General features: G+C 35.8%; 2 protein-coding genes across 2 annotated transcripts in view; one reads left to right on the top strand and one right to left on the bottom strand.

Annotated features, from left to right (window-relative positions):
- The window catches only part of tmem101 (transmembrane protein 101), a 72,188-nt gene that overhangs the window by 26,515 nt on the left and 33,177 nt on the right, over positions 1-12,496 (top strand). The window lies entirely within an intron of this gene.
- On the bottom strand, positions 553-8,992 carry LOC146312278 (inactive all-trans-retinol 13,14-reductase). Its single transcript, XM_084741565.1, has 11 exons — positions 8,736-8,992; positions 6,992-7,174; positions 6,345-6,586; positions 6,051-6,246; positions 4,962-5,159; positions 4,749-4,868; positions 4,517-4,655; positions 3,035-3,144; positions 2,690-2,856; positions 1,720-1,879; positions 553-1,337 (listed from the first exon to the last, which is right to left on the bottom strand). The coding sequence occupies exons 1-11, from the start codon at positions 8,893-8,895 to the stop codon at positions 1,168-1,170; spliced, it is 1,845 nt and encodes a 614-aa protein (XP_084597691.1). The 5' UTR covers positions 8,896-8,992; the 3' UTR covers positions 553-1,167.

Consider the following 12,496-nt stretch of genomic DNA (forward strand, 5'->3'; position numbering starts at 1 on the left):
GCCGGAGAGGTACTGGCATCCCACCGGCTGGCTGGACAGAGGGGGCATTCTTCTCCGAGGATCCCCTCCGTCGTCTCCTGCAGACCACAGTTTGTCAGCCAATCTGCCCTCCGTTTACTGAGGAAATGTTCACTTAGTGCAGGAAGTCTGAGGTTTCCCCCCATACGTTTGATTTCAGCAGTTACTCAAACAACACCGGGGTTACCAGTCAGGTCAGAACAACATAGGTGGGAACTAAGAGACCCAGAGGGGACTTTCAATCTCAGTTCACCAATAAGTGATACATAAATATTTAGCAAAAATAAATTAATCATTATATCTGATGCTAAATATTACTCTTGACAGATTAATGATTTGTTATAGGTTATATTTGATGATCATATCTGCTAATTTAGGCTTCTACTGTATGTTATTTTCATAGTGATTTTCTGTTTAGGAAAAACAATTTGGTCAAATTTAAAAATGAAAACACAAATGGATTTAAAAAAAAAGATGTATATAAGTTTTATAACCCAATTGTATTGTTTTAAGCATTTGAATAGACAGAATGAGTTTTGTTTCATCAACTTTATTAAGCATGTATAGCAAAAAATACCATATATACACTTTATGCATTTTGCGTAAAGCTAAAACAATGACAATAAAAATATAAGAAGAAAAAGAAGAAAAAAATCTGAAAAAAAAAAAAACTTCTAGCAGTTTTAAGGTAAACATGACGAAATACAATAAGAAAAAATTATAAGCATAGGGAACCAGCAATCTTGTCAATAAAGTATGTTGGCATAGATCATTATTATTCAAAATTATTTATACAGTCTATATTCCACACCAAAGTCAACTGACAGACTTGACCGAGGATGGTGCGACTGCTTTGGTTTAGAAAACAAAATAATGAATAAATATTTTTGGCTGTTTTTGATGTTTTCAATTTTGCAACTGGCCACAGTGTTATTTTCAGTTTACTGCAGTCGACATCCATTCCCTGTGACTGTCATAAGAGTGAACTGTTGACATTATTATGTATAGACTTTATAATATTAATACCCAGAGTAGATCTGGGACTCAGTGGTGGTGTTTTCTTTTAAGCTTCCCACAACAATCAGGTGTCTTTCTGCACCAGGTTTGTGCAGTTTCACTATTGTCCTGCAGGGGAAGTAGAGAGCACTCTCACTGCAGCTTCTTCTTGGCCAGCTGGGCCAACTCTTTGGCTTTCCTCCTCTTCAGCTTCTTCTTGAGGAGGAGCAAGTCGATGTAGACGATGTGATCTAACACTGTGGAGGCGCAGAGGAGTCCACCGTGCAGAGCGCCTGCGATCCCACAGCTAAACACGTCTTGGCCTGGAAGAGACAGACACACACATACTGTTTTACAACCTGCTGGAAGAGACAAGACTACCTGGAGCCTTGAGTCAAATTATTGTCTGTCTGTCCTACTAGATGATATTGTTCCTCACAAGTCTACTTTATGACTTTCTTACATTTATTTTTATGTATTTAAAACATTTAATCCAGCAAAAACTGGTTAGTTTAGTATGAAAAAAATACACTGCAAAGAAACACTTCAAAGCTTTGCATCCCACCTACATAAAAAAAAATCAATCTCAGGGCTTGTTGAGACATTTCAACGCCAGTGAAAACGTCACAACGCACCTAGAATTGACTGTGCTTGCAGAACTTTAAATAACATAAAAGCCTCGACCAAGTTCATAAATTTTCATACCTGAGATGTAGAGGTTTTTGACGGGGGTGTTGCACCTGTTCCTTGCCACGGCCTCGGCCTGGAAACGGTCCAGGTTGTGCTCAGCGGAGTACATGGCTCCACGCTGGGCACCCAGGTAGTGCATGTTGGTCAGTGGGGTCGCCACATCCTGGAAAACCAGCTGAAAGACAAGTCGTACAGATATTACAACGCAGTTTTTATTCAAACATATCAAATAAAAGCATGATGACAACCTACAGTAACTCTAACATGCTTTAATAACTATGAATTTATGTTTTAGAAATTAAAGGCTTTAGGTCATTTGGTAGCCTAACACTTTTTGGAAGGGGTGTGCATAAGACTGACATAACATTGTCATAACTATAACATGACATCTGTTATGAATATCAAGGAGTCTCAATGAGTGTTTATGATAGTTGTTACTAATTGTTGTTATGTTAGTTTTAATGCAAAGTTGACATTGTTTGAGATGTCTTTGTTATAACAACTTGACATTAACCAAGACAACATAATCTGTCACTATCTGTTATAACAACTTGACAGTAAACCAGAACAACATAACCTATCACTGGTAAAACAACTTGACATTAGCCAAGACAACAAAACTTGGCAATGTCTGTTAAAACTACTTGACATTAACCAAGACAGCATAACCTGTCATTGTCTGTTATAACAACTTGTCTTGGTTAATGTCAAGTTGTTGTAACAGACAGTTACCAGTTATGCTGTCTTGGTTAATGTCAACAAAACCTGTCATTAACATGCCATATCACACCTAATTATCAAACTTAAAGAAACCATTTAGCTGTTTTAACATTAAATTAAACATTTATAGACTTCTACATGTTCATGGCAGTTGTCATGAGTGTGCAGTCTTATGCACATCCCTTTAAATTGTTGCTGATCATTTTATTGCACACTTAAACATATGTGCATTTGAGCATGTATGACAGAGAATAACTGATCGTACCTTGTCTTTGATTTTAGGGAACAAAGTGCAGGCCCATTCAAAGAGGTTTTTAGCAAATCTCATCTTGTAGTTGTGATATTCATCTCCCCTTTTGCGCACTGCAGTGTCCTTCCACTCCTCAAACCATTCGTACTTCACCATCGTCAGTATTGTCATGCAAGATTTTCCTGTGAACACGAAACACAAAACATCACATCTAATCTGTGATAGTTGGTACAGTGTGATGTTGTAGTAGCAGTACGTCTATTAAAAAAAAGGCTCTATTGTTAATGCTAGTGTGAATTCTTTCTTTTGAACAGAATTTCTTGTTAAAATAGAAGTAGTTAAAGTTGAGGGTGCTTGTACCAGGGTGTCTTAATTTGGCTTCTGGGTCTTTGGCAGATGGCATTGTGATGAACATCATGGGAATATTATCTGGTGCTTCCTCTTTGCTCAAAGCAAAGAAGTCCTCCATCCTACAAAAAAAGCAACATATAAAAATGTAAAATTCATATCGTCATCCCTCAGTCAGAGAGGTCTGGGCTGCTTTTATCAGCAGTATGGTATTTAAATCCTGGAGCTGAAACTTGACTGATCCTGTACTCCATCTAGAGGTGGAAAAAGGGAACTCTAACTTGTTGATTGAATAAGACACATGCAGTCATTTACTGTATGTAATCATAACATATAAAGTATTTTATAATGATTTGTAAGATCATGTATCATTATAAGCTACATCATATATGCTGGTCATCTTCACTGACTTTTTTAAATATACATTATAACCATTTTATAATGCATTATAATCACTGTTATAATGAGGTATAATGTCATTGTAAATTACTCTAAGAATTCATTGAATGCTTTAAGTTAAGTAATGATATTACTGAGACACAGAGAGATGTAAATATTGACAACTTATAACTCACTATACGGGTCATGATAGAAATTACAATTACAACATAAACAATTGAATAAACCTGTTTGTAATACATATGCATTATAACAGTGACTGTAATACATTATATCATGGTTATAATGTGTTGCTTTATCATTGTACCATGAAAATTATAATGACTCTGATCGTTGCCAAAAATGTCAGTGAGTGACCTGGAACAATCATACTTAACCACATAAGAAGAGAAAAATGATAAATGTGCAAAGTTGTGTCTCTGTAAACTACACATTACTACTTGTTGTACAATAGTGCCCTCTTGTGATAATTTACATATTTATAATGCTTTACAACAATAATCATAATACATGATAAACTATTTTTTTAATGACTTATAAGTCGTTATACTTGACTTAGAAGGGCAAGTATCATAACACTTAATCAAAGTCACTCACTGACATTTCTATTGGCAAGGATCATAGTTTATTATAATGCTTATAGTTGTAATACACTGTAACCACTTTGTAATACATTATAATCAGTTATAATGAATTCTAATATTCTAATATTTTTATTATATATTTTATTATTCCTTTAATTATATACATATTTATATCTAACGATAAGTGGTCATTGTTTGATTTAAATAAAAGTTGAAAAAATAAATCTATGCAAGAACAACACACTAAACATACTTTTTTTCTCTTTTGGAAGGAAAAAAATAAATAATGCCTTATAATGCCTTATGGACATGTGCATAATAGAAAGTGCATATAAAAGCTGATCCACAAGAAAATGATGAATATACTTGTTAGCAGGCTTACACTGAGCTGTCAGTTTTGCCTCTGTAAATTTACATCATTTCTACTTCTTATACCACAGCGCCCCCTTGTGGTATGTAAATTCTACCTCTGCAGTCAGTGTTAAGTGTGATCAGTGCTCTTCGTACTTACGACTTGTCCATATCGTTGTTTTTGAAGAGCCAGAAGTTGGTGGACTCGAGGCCCAACTCCTCTTGAGTTCCATCAAAACCAGAGAAGACCAAGAATGATCCTCTGCCATGTTTCATCATGTCCAGTCTTTCCTGAATATCTATAATACAGGAAGATTTATAATCAGCTCACAAATCACAATAAAATTTCATATAAATCAGAATTCATCCATTTAGGTGAAAAATATACTCACCTGGCTTGTCTTTAATCTGAGGGGGAAGAAGTTTCTGGAAGGTGGTGAAGATGCCACAGTTTGACACGACCACAGGTGCATGAACCTCCACCTCCTCCTGACCTTTCCTCACTTTCACACCTGTCACGTGGCACAGAGAGGACGTCTTCACTCAGTCACCTGCAGAGCATCTTGCCTTCAACATGTGAAAAATGAGCTGGAATAATTTCTCACCATAAGCTGCTCCCTTCTCATTAACCAGGATCTGGGAGACGGGAGCTCTGACCAGGCAGTTTCCTCCATATTTCTGAATGGTGCGGATGATGTGGAAGGCGATCTCGCTGGCGCCACCTTTAGGGTAGTAGGCACCTCGTTTGTAGTGATGAATCAGGAGGGCATTGATCAGAATGCTGGAGTCTTTTGGAGGCACGCCTAAACATACATAGAAAAACAAAAGGCTTCAGGAACTGAGACCTATAACCATCCAGTCACTGGGCTCATCCAGTTATATATTGTACAGTTCATCAGCTCAGCATAAGGACCTCTGGATCCTTTCTTACATAATCCTCAATTTCAGGACGATGTAGCAGGACAAGGATTCTAGTGCAGCAACATGAAGTTTTTTATGGCCAAATAGTGGGGTGGTCATCAGTGGCCAGGTCAGTCATATAACCACGATCCAGTGGACTGTCTTTCACTTTCTGAAGACCAGACTGAAGCTTAAAATGCCCCCAAAACAAGCCAGAATTGAAGATGAAGAGCAAAGATACCAATCAATGTGTCTGCATTCAGTATTTGCACCAAATATTTCATGATATTACTTCTTAAATTTGCGAAGCCGGTTATTTTCAGTCCCCTAAAACGAAGGTGTGGTTGCAGAACTCAAAATTGCTGCACACATTGTTAGGCGACTAAGATTGGTAGACTTATTGGTATAAAAGGGCTATCATTTCTACACTGCTGAAATTATGAGGATGTTAATACTCTCAAATTAAATCTAAAAGGTTATGCTTTCTGTGCTGTTTGTCTGTTCATCAGGAGTATTATGGAAAAACGACTGGCTGGATTTTGTTGAAAATTGGTGGGAAGGTGTAGCATGGTCCAAAGGAGGAGTGGAGTGGATCTGAATCACAGGGCAGATACTCATTATTTATCACTTTGGTTAACTTTGTGAGACACAGCAATTGGTCTGTGCTGTCCAAGTGCCCTTCTCCTTATTCCAAAAGTTTCGACTCCCAACATTCTCCAGTTCAGAGTGAGAACAATTTGTGCCACCGTCTTACTTTTGGAGTTGAGGTTGTACTAACATTTTTGAGAACCCACCGTAGAAAAGATAAGAAAAGATGACGTGGAGATCCTTGTTGCTGGTCAGGGTGTTCACCAAGTCTGTCGCACATGTGCCAGTGAGGCGGAAGACCGGAGAGACGAGGTTTGCAATGCCTGACTTCAGCAGGAATAAAGACACCCACTGCGGGATCAGCTTTAGAGTTGCCAGGTAGTGGGTCTTCTTCGCTGAGACCTGTTGAAATACAGAGGACATTTTGACACGGTCAGAATTCACTGTTTTGTTGTGAGACAGACGACACGGTGAAACACGTGTCTGCTAGCTGACATTACCTTCATGATTTTGAAGAACGTCTCGATGGCCTCTTTGTCATCGGGGAATTGCTTGATCAGGTGGGCTTTCATCTCAGTTTTACCGGAGAAGATGGTGTACTCTCGTTTCTCATCACCCAGGCCGATCTGGATGGTGTCAAAGTGTTGATGTAGCTCCTGGAACTGCAGCTGACCCTCAGTAATCTGGTCGAAGGCGATGCGCAGCAGACTGTTCTCATGGAGCTGACCGATGTAGTGAAGCCCTGGCAAAAGAAAACCGGGAAATGTGAACAGGGTGTAGAGTTATTTCATGTAGATTATGATTCCTCGACATAAGTGACATCAGGGAAATACACAGCCTTCACACCCACCCTTTGCATTATTGTTCTTTTTAAGGTCACATTGTGCAATTTTATTTTTTATGGAACTTAATCAAACCTTTACATACATATATGAACAAAAATATTAAAAATGCATTTGTGCTTGTGGTTAGATTTGGATCTACCAGCCACAGCTGTCTCTATTCCCACAGACCCATTGAAAGTATATTGCATAGTATCCTGAAACAAATAAATGTAACTCTATAATCCTAGGGATTATATTTTTAGGGTCCCTGACTGTTTGAGAACGTTGTTTACTAGTGGGAAAACGTCTGAAAATAGTCTTACCAACATCAAACTCAAAGCCTTTCTCTATGTACGTGTGGCAGCAGCCTCCTGCCTGGTCGTGTTGTTCCAACACCAGGACTTTCTTCCCTGCTTTGGCCAGCGTGGCCGCGGCCGTCAGCCCACCGATACCGCTCCCAATGACGATGACGTCCAGGTTCTCGGGCACTTTGTCAAGGCTGAAACCTGGACAGAAACATACGCAGTTGATGTTGACGTGTTAAAAATTAATCCCTGTAGCTCGGGCAGGTTTAACACAGATGCATTGTAAACGTTATCTGAAACTGAGACATCAAAATGTGTTGCATAATTGGATTACATAATAGTTTGAAGGTTGTAGTTACTGCACACCTCTCCTGTCATAAATACAGTGCTTGACTGCAGAACTAATTCCTGTGTCTGTTTCTCCTGTTGGCAATACACAGTAGATAAGACCGCTAACATAATCCCTCTGACATAATCTAATTAAGATTAAGCGCACAGATCAAAAATAATTACTGTGCCTCGTCTAATTTAGGTCTAATCTAAATTATGAGTTATGACACGACAAAACAGGTCATTTAGATAAGTGTGTAAGCACACCTCAGTTACTGTAAGAACTGCAGTACAGTGTTTATGGAATCCTTTTTAACAGACTACTTTTATATACTTTGAACTAAGCTTTCATCTACCAGTATTAAGGATTTACAGTGCACCCAAGACTCATTTGAATTGCTGTAAATGGACAGTTTTAGTGTCATAGAGTGCTATTTCAAGTTATTAAACTTTGCAAAATGTAAAAACTAACTGCAGCTTAATGGTAGCGTAGCTTAAAGACTGGAAACAGCACTCACTTTGAACAACAGACAAAAACTGCAAAACAAAACAAAATCTGCATATGCCAGCACATCAAAATCCCACAAATTATTTACCATGTTTTATCTCAATTGTTTAATTTCTATATATGTAAAAAAAAAAGAAAAGAAAAAAAACAACTCACTAGACATGACATTGATGATGGCTCTGTTCCATTTAAGTCTCCCACTTTCCACAAATTGAATGCATCAATTATTAATGTCACATTTGTTTTTGTTCCTTCTATGACAAATTAAAATGGTTGCAGAGAAAAAGGTCTATTATTAGATGACTTTTTTGAAAATCTCAAGGTCATTTATTTGTCATTTGTGTAACTCTGCAGTATAATTCAGTCTGATAAAATAATCAACATAACATTTTCAAGTTTCACATTAATCCCCTTAAATATAAGACAATATTGTTTATAATTTGTTACATAATAAATTAATTATTTGTAATGTCATAATCTGTTTTTTTTTTTTTTTTTTTTTTTACTATTTTATCATATAGCCTAAATTCCGCTCTTTTTTTTTTTGTTTTTTTCTGTTTTGTTGTGGCAGAATTGGTGCTTTTCTGGCTGCAGTGATCCATTTTCACTGTGAAAATATATAAAACTCATAGTGAGATGTGAGTGAAATGGAATAAAAAGAGGTAAAGTTTTTTTCTAGTTGTAATTTAAATTTTTTAGGCTAGATTTTACATTTTTAAGTGTGTATTCACCCTGGGAGAATATGTGTATGACCATTTTCAGGTTACTGTTGGAAGTCATACCTTAAGAACATAATACTGTAATAACCTGAGGTGCACCGCCCAGAGAACTCATCAGGCTAAATTGGTAGAAATATTCTTCTTTATCAAAATATTAGAAAAGAAGTAGTAGTCACGTTGCATTTTTCAGCTGCAGTAATTTTACCTTGCTTGATGACTTTGTCGCGCTTCTTCTGATCGAACTCTCGAGGTCCCGGTGGTCTCAGTGACTCCAGGGAGAACGGACTCGGTTTCCCAAACAGGTACCAGTAGGTGCCACCAGCCCAAATCACCAACCAGACTAAGAAAATTAAGAGCCACATCATGCAAACAATCAAATCACTGCTTCTGTACTAAATATTTTTCTGTAGCTCTGCAGAGTTTTCACAGCAGCAGGTCTGAACGCTGCTCTCCTCATGAGGCTCCTTTTATTACGCCAAAGAGGTGCCAAAGGTCTGGAGAAGAGGGGCAGCACTAGTTGTGCTGTGTAACAAGCAATAAAGATAAAGTGGTGAAAGACCTGTTTTTTCTTGCAATGCCAGTGCACAGATCACAGTAACGGTGCTCCAGTTCACACACAACTGTACATTTATTTAGATCAGGAATCAGGAGGCTACGGAGCTGCATGTGGCTCTTTTGCCCCTCTGCAATGGCTCCCTGTGGCTTCGACAAAAAATTACAACAAAATGAATCACATCCCAGCTGCTACTGCCAGCCAAAAAAGAAAAGAAAACAAATAATAATAATAAATTTATATAGCCCTTTTGAAGGTACTCAAAGACACAAAGACTGCTTTTGTTAAATTGCATAAGGTGGAAGTTGTGTGCAAGATGGAAAAAAAAACTAAACAAAAATGCACTCAAATTCTCAATTCTGTTTTCCTCATTAAACAGTTAAGTATTGTATGTGAACAAATCTGGTTCTGCAGGCTGTTTTACTCTCAGTTGTCCTCCAGTGAGGAGCAGTGCCTGTGACTCTGCACACCATTAAATTTGTGAAATTAAATGACAAAAAGTGCCCAAAAAAAGAACCAACAATGGACTCGACGATATATTCATCCAGTTGTCCAGCCCTATGGCAACTGTAGAAATTCGGTCCATTCATTTAGTGAGGATGTACAGGTTGGCCAGTCTACTCTGCTCCCATAGGTTAATGTTAACTGTTTAAAGTAACGCTTTCTTCAGCCATTAAAAACCAAGCCAAAAAAACACTAGCTAGTGTTAGCTAATGTGTTAAGGGAATTTTTCTACTCCTCTGAAGCCCCACTACTAAAAAACATCGTAATTACCAGCAGAGAAGGGATCTATTTATAGAATATTATTTTTTTTTTTTTAAGTTTTAACATTTCATTGACTAAAATGTGTATAAAGGCGCGTACTGATGCTCGTAGGGATGCACGATATATCAGCATTAATATCGGTATCGGCCAATGTTTCTCATTTTTTAACATATCGGCATTGGTCCGATGTGTAAAACTGGGCCGATATTGTCAACCGATGTTTATATCTGCATATATGTATGTATGGTCATATGTATGTATGTATGTATGTATGTATGTATGGTCATATGTATGTATGTATGTATGTATGTATGTATATATGTATGTATGTTTGTATGTATGTATGTATGTATGTATGGTCATATGTATGTATGTATGGTCATATGTATGTATGTTCATATGTATGTATGTATGTATATATGGTCATATGTATGTATGTATGTATGTATGTATGTATGTATGGTCATAAGTATGTATGTATGTATGGTCATATGTATGTATGTATGTTCATGTGTATGTATGTATGTATGTATGTATGGTCATATGTATGTATGTATGTATGGTCATATGTATGTATGTTCATATGTATGAATACATACATACATGCATACATACTTCTGACCATACATACGTATGGTCAGAAGTATGTATGTATGTATGGTCATATGTATTTATGTATGTATGTATGTATGTATGTATGTATGTATGTATGTATGTATGGTCATATGTATGTATGTATGTATGGTCATATGTATGTATGCATGGTCATATGTATGTGTGTATGTATGTATATATGTATGTATGTATGGTCATATGTATGTATGGTCATATGTATGTATGTATGGTCATATGTATGTATGTATGGTCATAAGTATGTATGTATGTATGGTCATATGTATGTATGTATGTATATATTTATGTATGTATGTATGTCTATATGTATGTATGGTCATATGTATGTATGTATGTATATATGGTCATCTATGTATGTATGTATTCATGTATGTATGTATGGTCATATGTATGTGTGTATGTATGTATATATGTATGTATGTATGGTCATATGTATGTATGTATGTATGTATGGTCATATGTATGTATGTATGGTCATATGTATGTATGTATGGTCATATGTATGTATGTATGTATCTATGTATGTATGCATGGTCGTATGTATGTATGTATGTATGTATGTATGTATGGTCATGTATGTGTGTATGTATGTATATATGTATGTATGTATGGTCATATGTATGTATGTATGTATGTATGTATGCTTGTATGTATGTATGTATGCTCATATGTATGTGTGTGTGTATGTATGTATGTATGTATGTATGTATGTGTGTGTGTATGTATGTATGTATATATGTATGGTTATATGTATGTATGAATGTATGTATGTATGTATGGTCATATGTATGTATGTATGTATGTATGGTCATATGTATGTATGTATGTATGTATGTATGCTTGTATGTATGTATGTATGCTCATATGTATGTGTGTGTGTATGTATGTATGTATGTATGTGTGTATGTATGTATGTATGTCTATGTGTATGGTTATATGTATGTATGAATGTATGTATGTATGGTCATATGTATGTATGTATGTATGTATGTATGTATGGTCATATGTATGTATCTATGTATGTATGCATGGTCATATGTATGTATGCATGTATGTATGTATGGTCATATGTATGTATCTATGTATGTATTCATGGTCATATGTATGTATGTATGTATGTATGTATGTATGTATGTATGTATGTATGGTCATATGTATGTATGTACATATGCCTGTATGCATGTATGTATGTATGTATGTATGGTCATATGTATGATCATATGTATGTATGTATGTATGGTCATATTTATGTATGTATGTATGGTCATATTTATGTATGTATGTATGCATGGTCATATGTATGTGTGTATGTATGTATATATGTATGTATGTATGGTCATATGTATGTAAGTATGTATGTATGTATGGTCATGTATGTATGTATGTATTCATGTATGTATGTGTGTATGTATGTATATATGTATGTATGTATGCTCATATGTATGTGTGTATGTATGGTCATATGTATGTATGTATGTATATATGGTCATCTATGTATGTATGTATTCATGTATGTATGTATGGTCATATGTATGTATGTATGTATATATGGTCATCTATGTATGTATGTATTCATGTATGTATGTATGGTCATATGTATGTGTGTATGTATGTATATATGTATGTATGTATGGTCATATGTATGTATGTATGGTCATATGTTTGTATGTATGGTCATATGTATGTCTGTATATATCTATGTATGTATGTATGCATGGTCGTATGTATGTATGTATGTATGTATGTATGTATGTATGCTTGTATGTATGTATGTATGTATGTGTGTATGTATGTATGTATATATGTATGATTATATGTATGTATGAATGCATGTATGTATGTATGGTCATATGTATGTATGTATGTATGTATGTATGTATGTATGTATGGTCATATGTATGTATCTATGTATGTATGCATGGTCATATGTATGTATGTATGTATGTATGTATGTATGGTCATATGTATGTATCTATGTATGTATGCATGGTCGTATGTATGTATGTATGTATGTA

The sequence above is a fragment of the Lutjanus erythropterus genome, chromosome 17 (genome assembly GCF_056507025.1).
Source record: "Lutjanus erythropterus isolate fLutEry1 chromosome 17, fLutEry1.hap2, whole genome shotgun sequence".
Lineage (NCBI taxonomy): Eukaryota > Metazoa > Chordata > Actinopteri > Lutjaniformes > Lutjanidae > Lutjanus > Lutjanus erythropterus.

Excerpts from the sequence above, each read along its gene's own strand:
- LOC146312278 (XM_084741565.1), bottom strand. The coding sequence starts at position 8,895 with ATGATGTGGCTCTTAATTTTCTTAGTCTGGTTGGTGATTTGGGCTGGT. Across the intron at positions 4,656-4,748 it reads TCAGATTAAAGACAAGCCAG|ATATTCAGGAAAGACTGGAC; the intron begins GTGAGTATATTT and ends CCTGTATTATAG. Across the intron at positions 1,880-2,689 it reads TCCCTAAAATCAAAGACAAG|CTGGTTTTCCAGGATGTGGC; the intron begins GTACGATCAGTT and ends CTTGTCTTTCAG.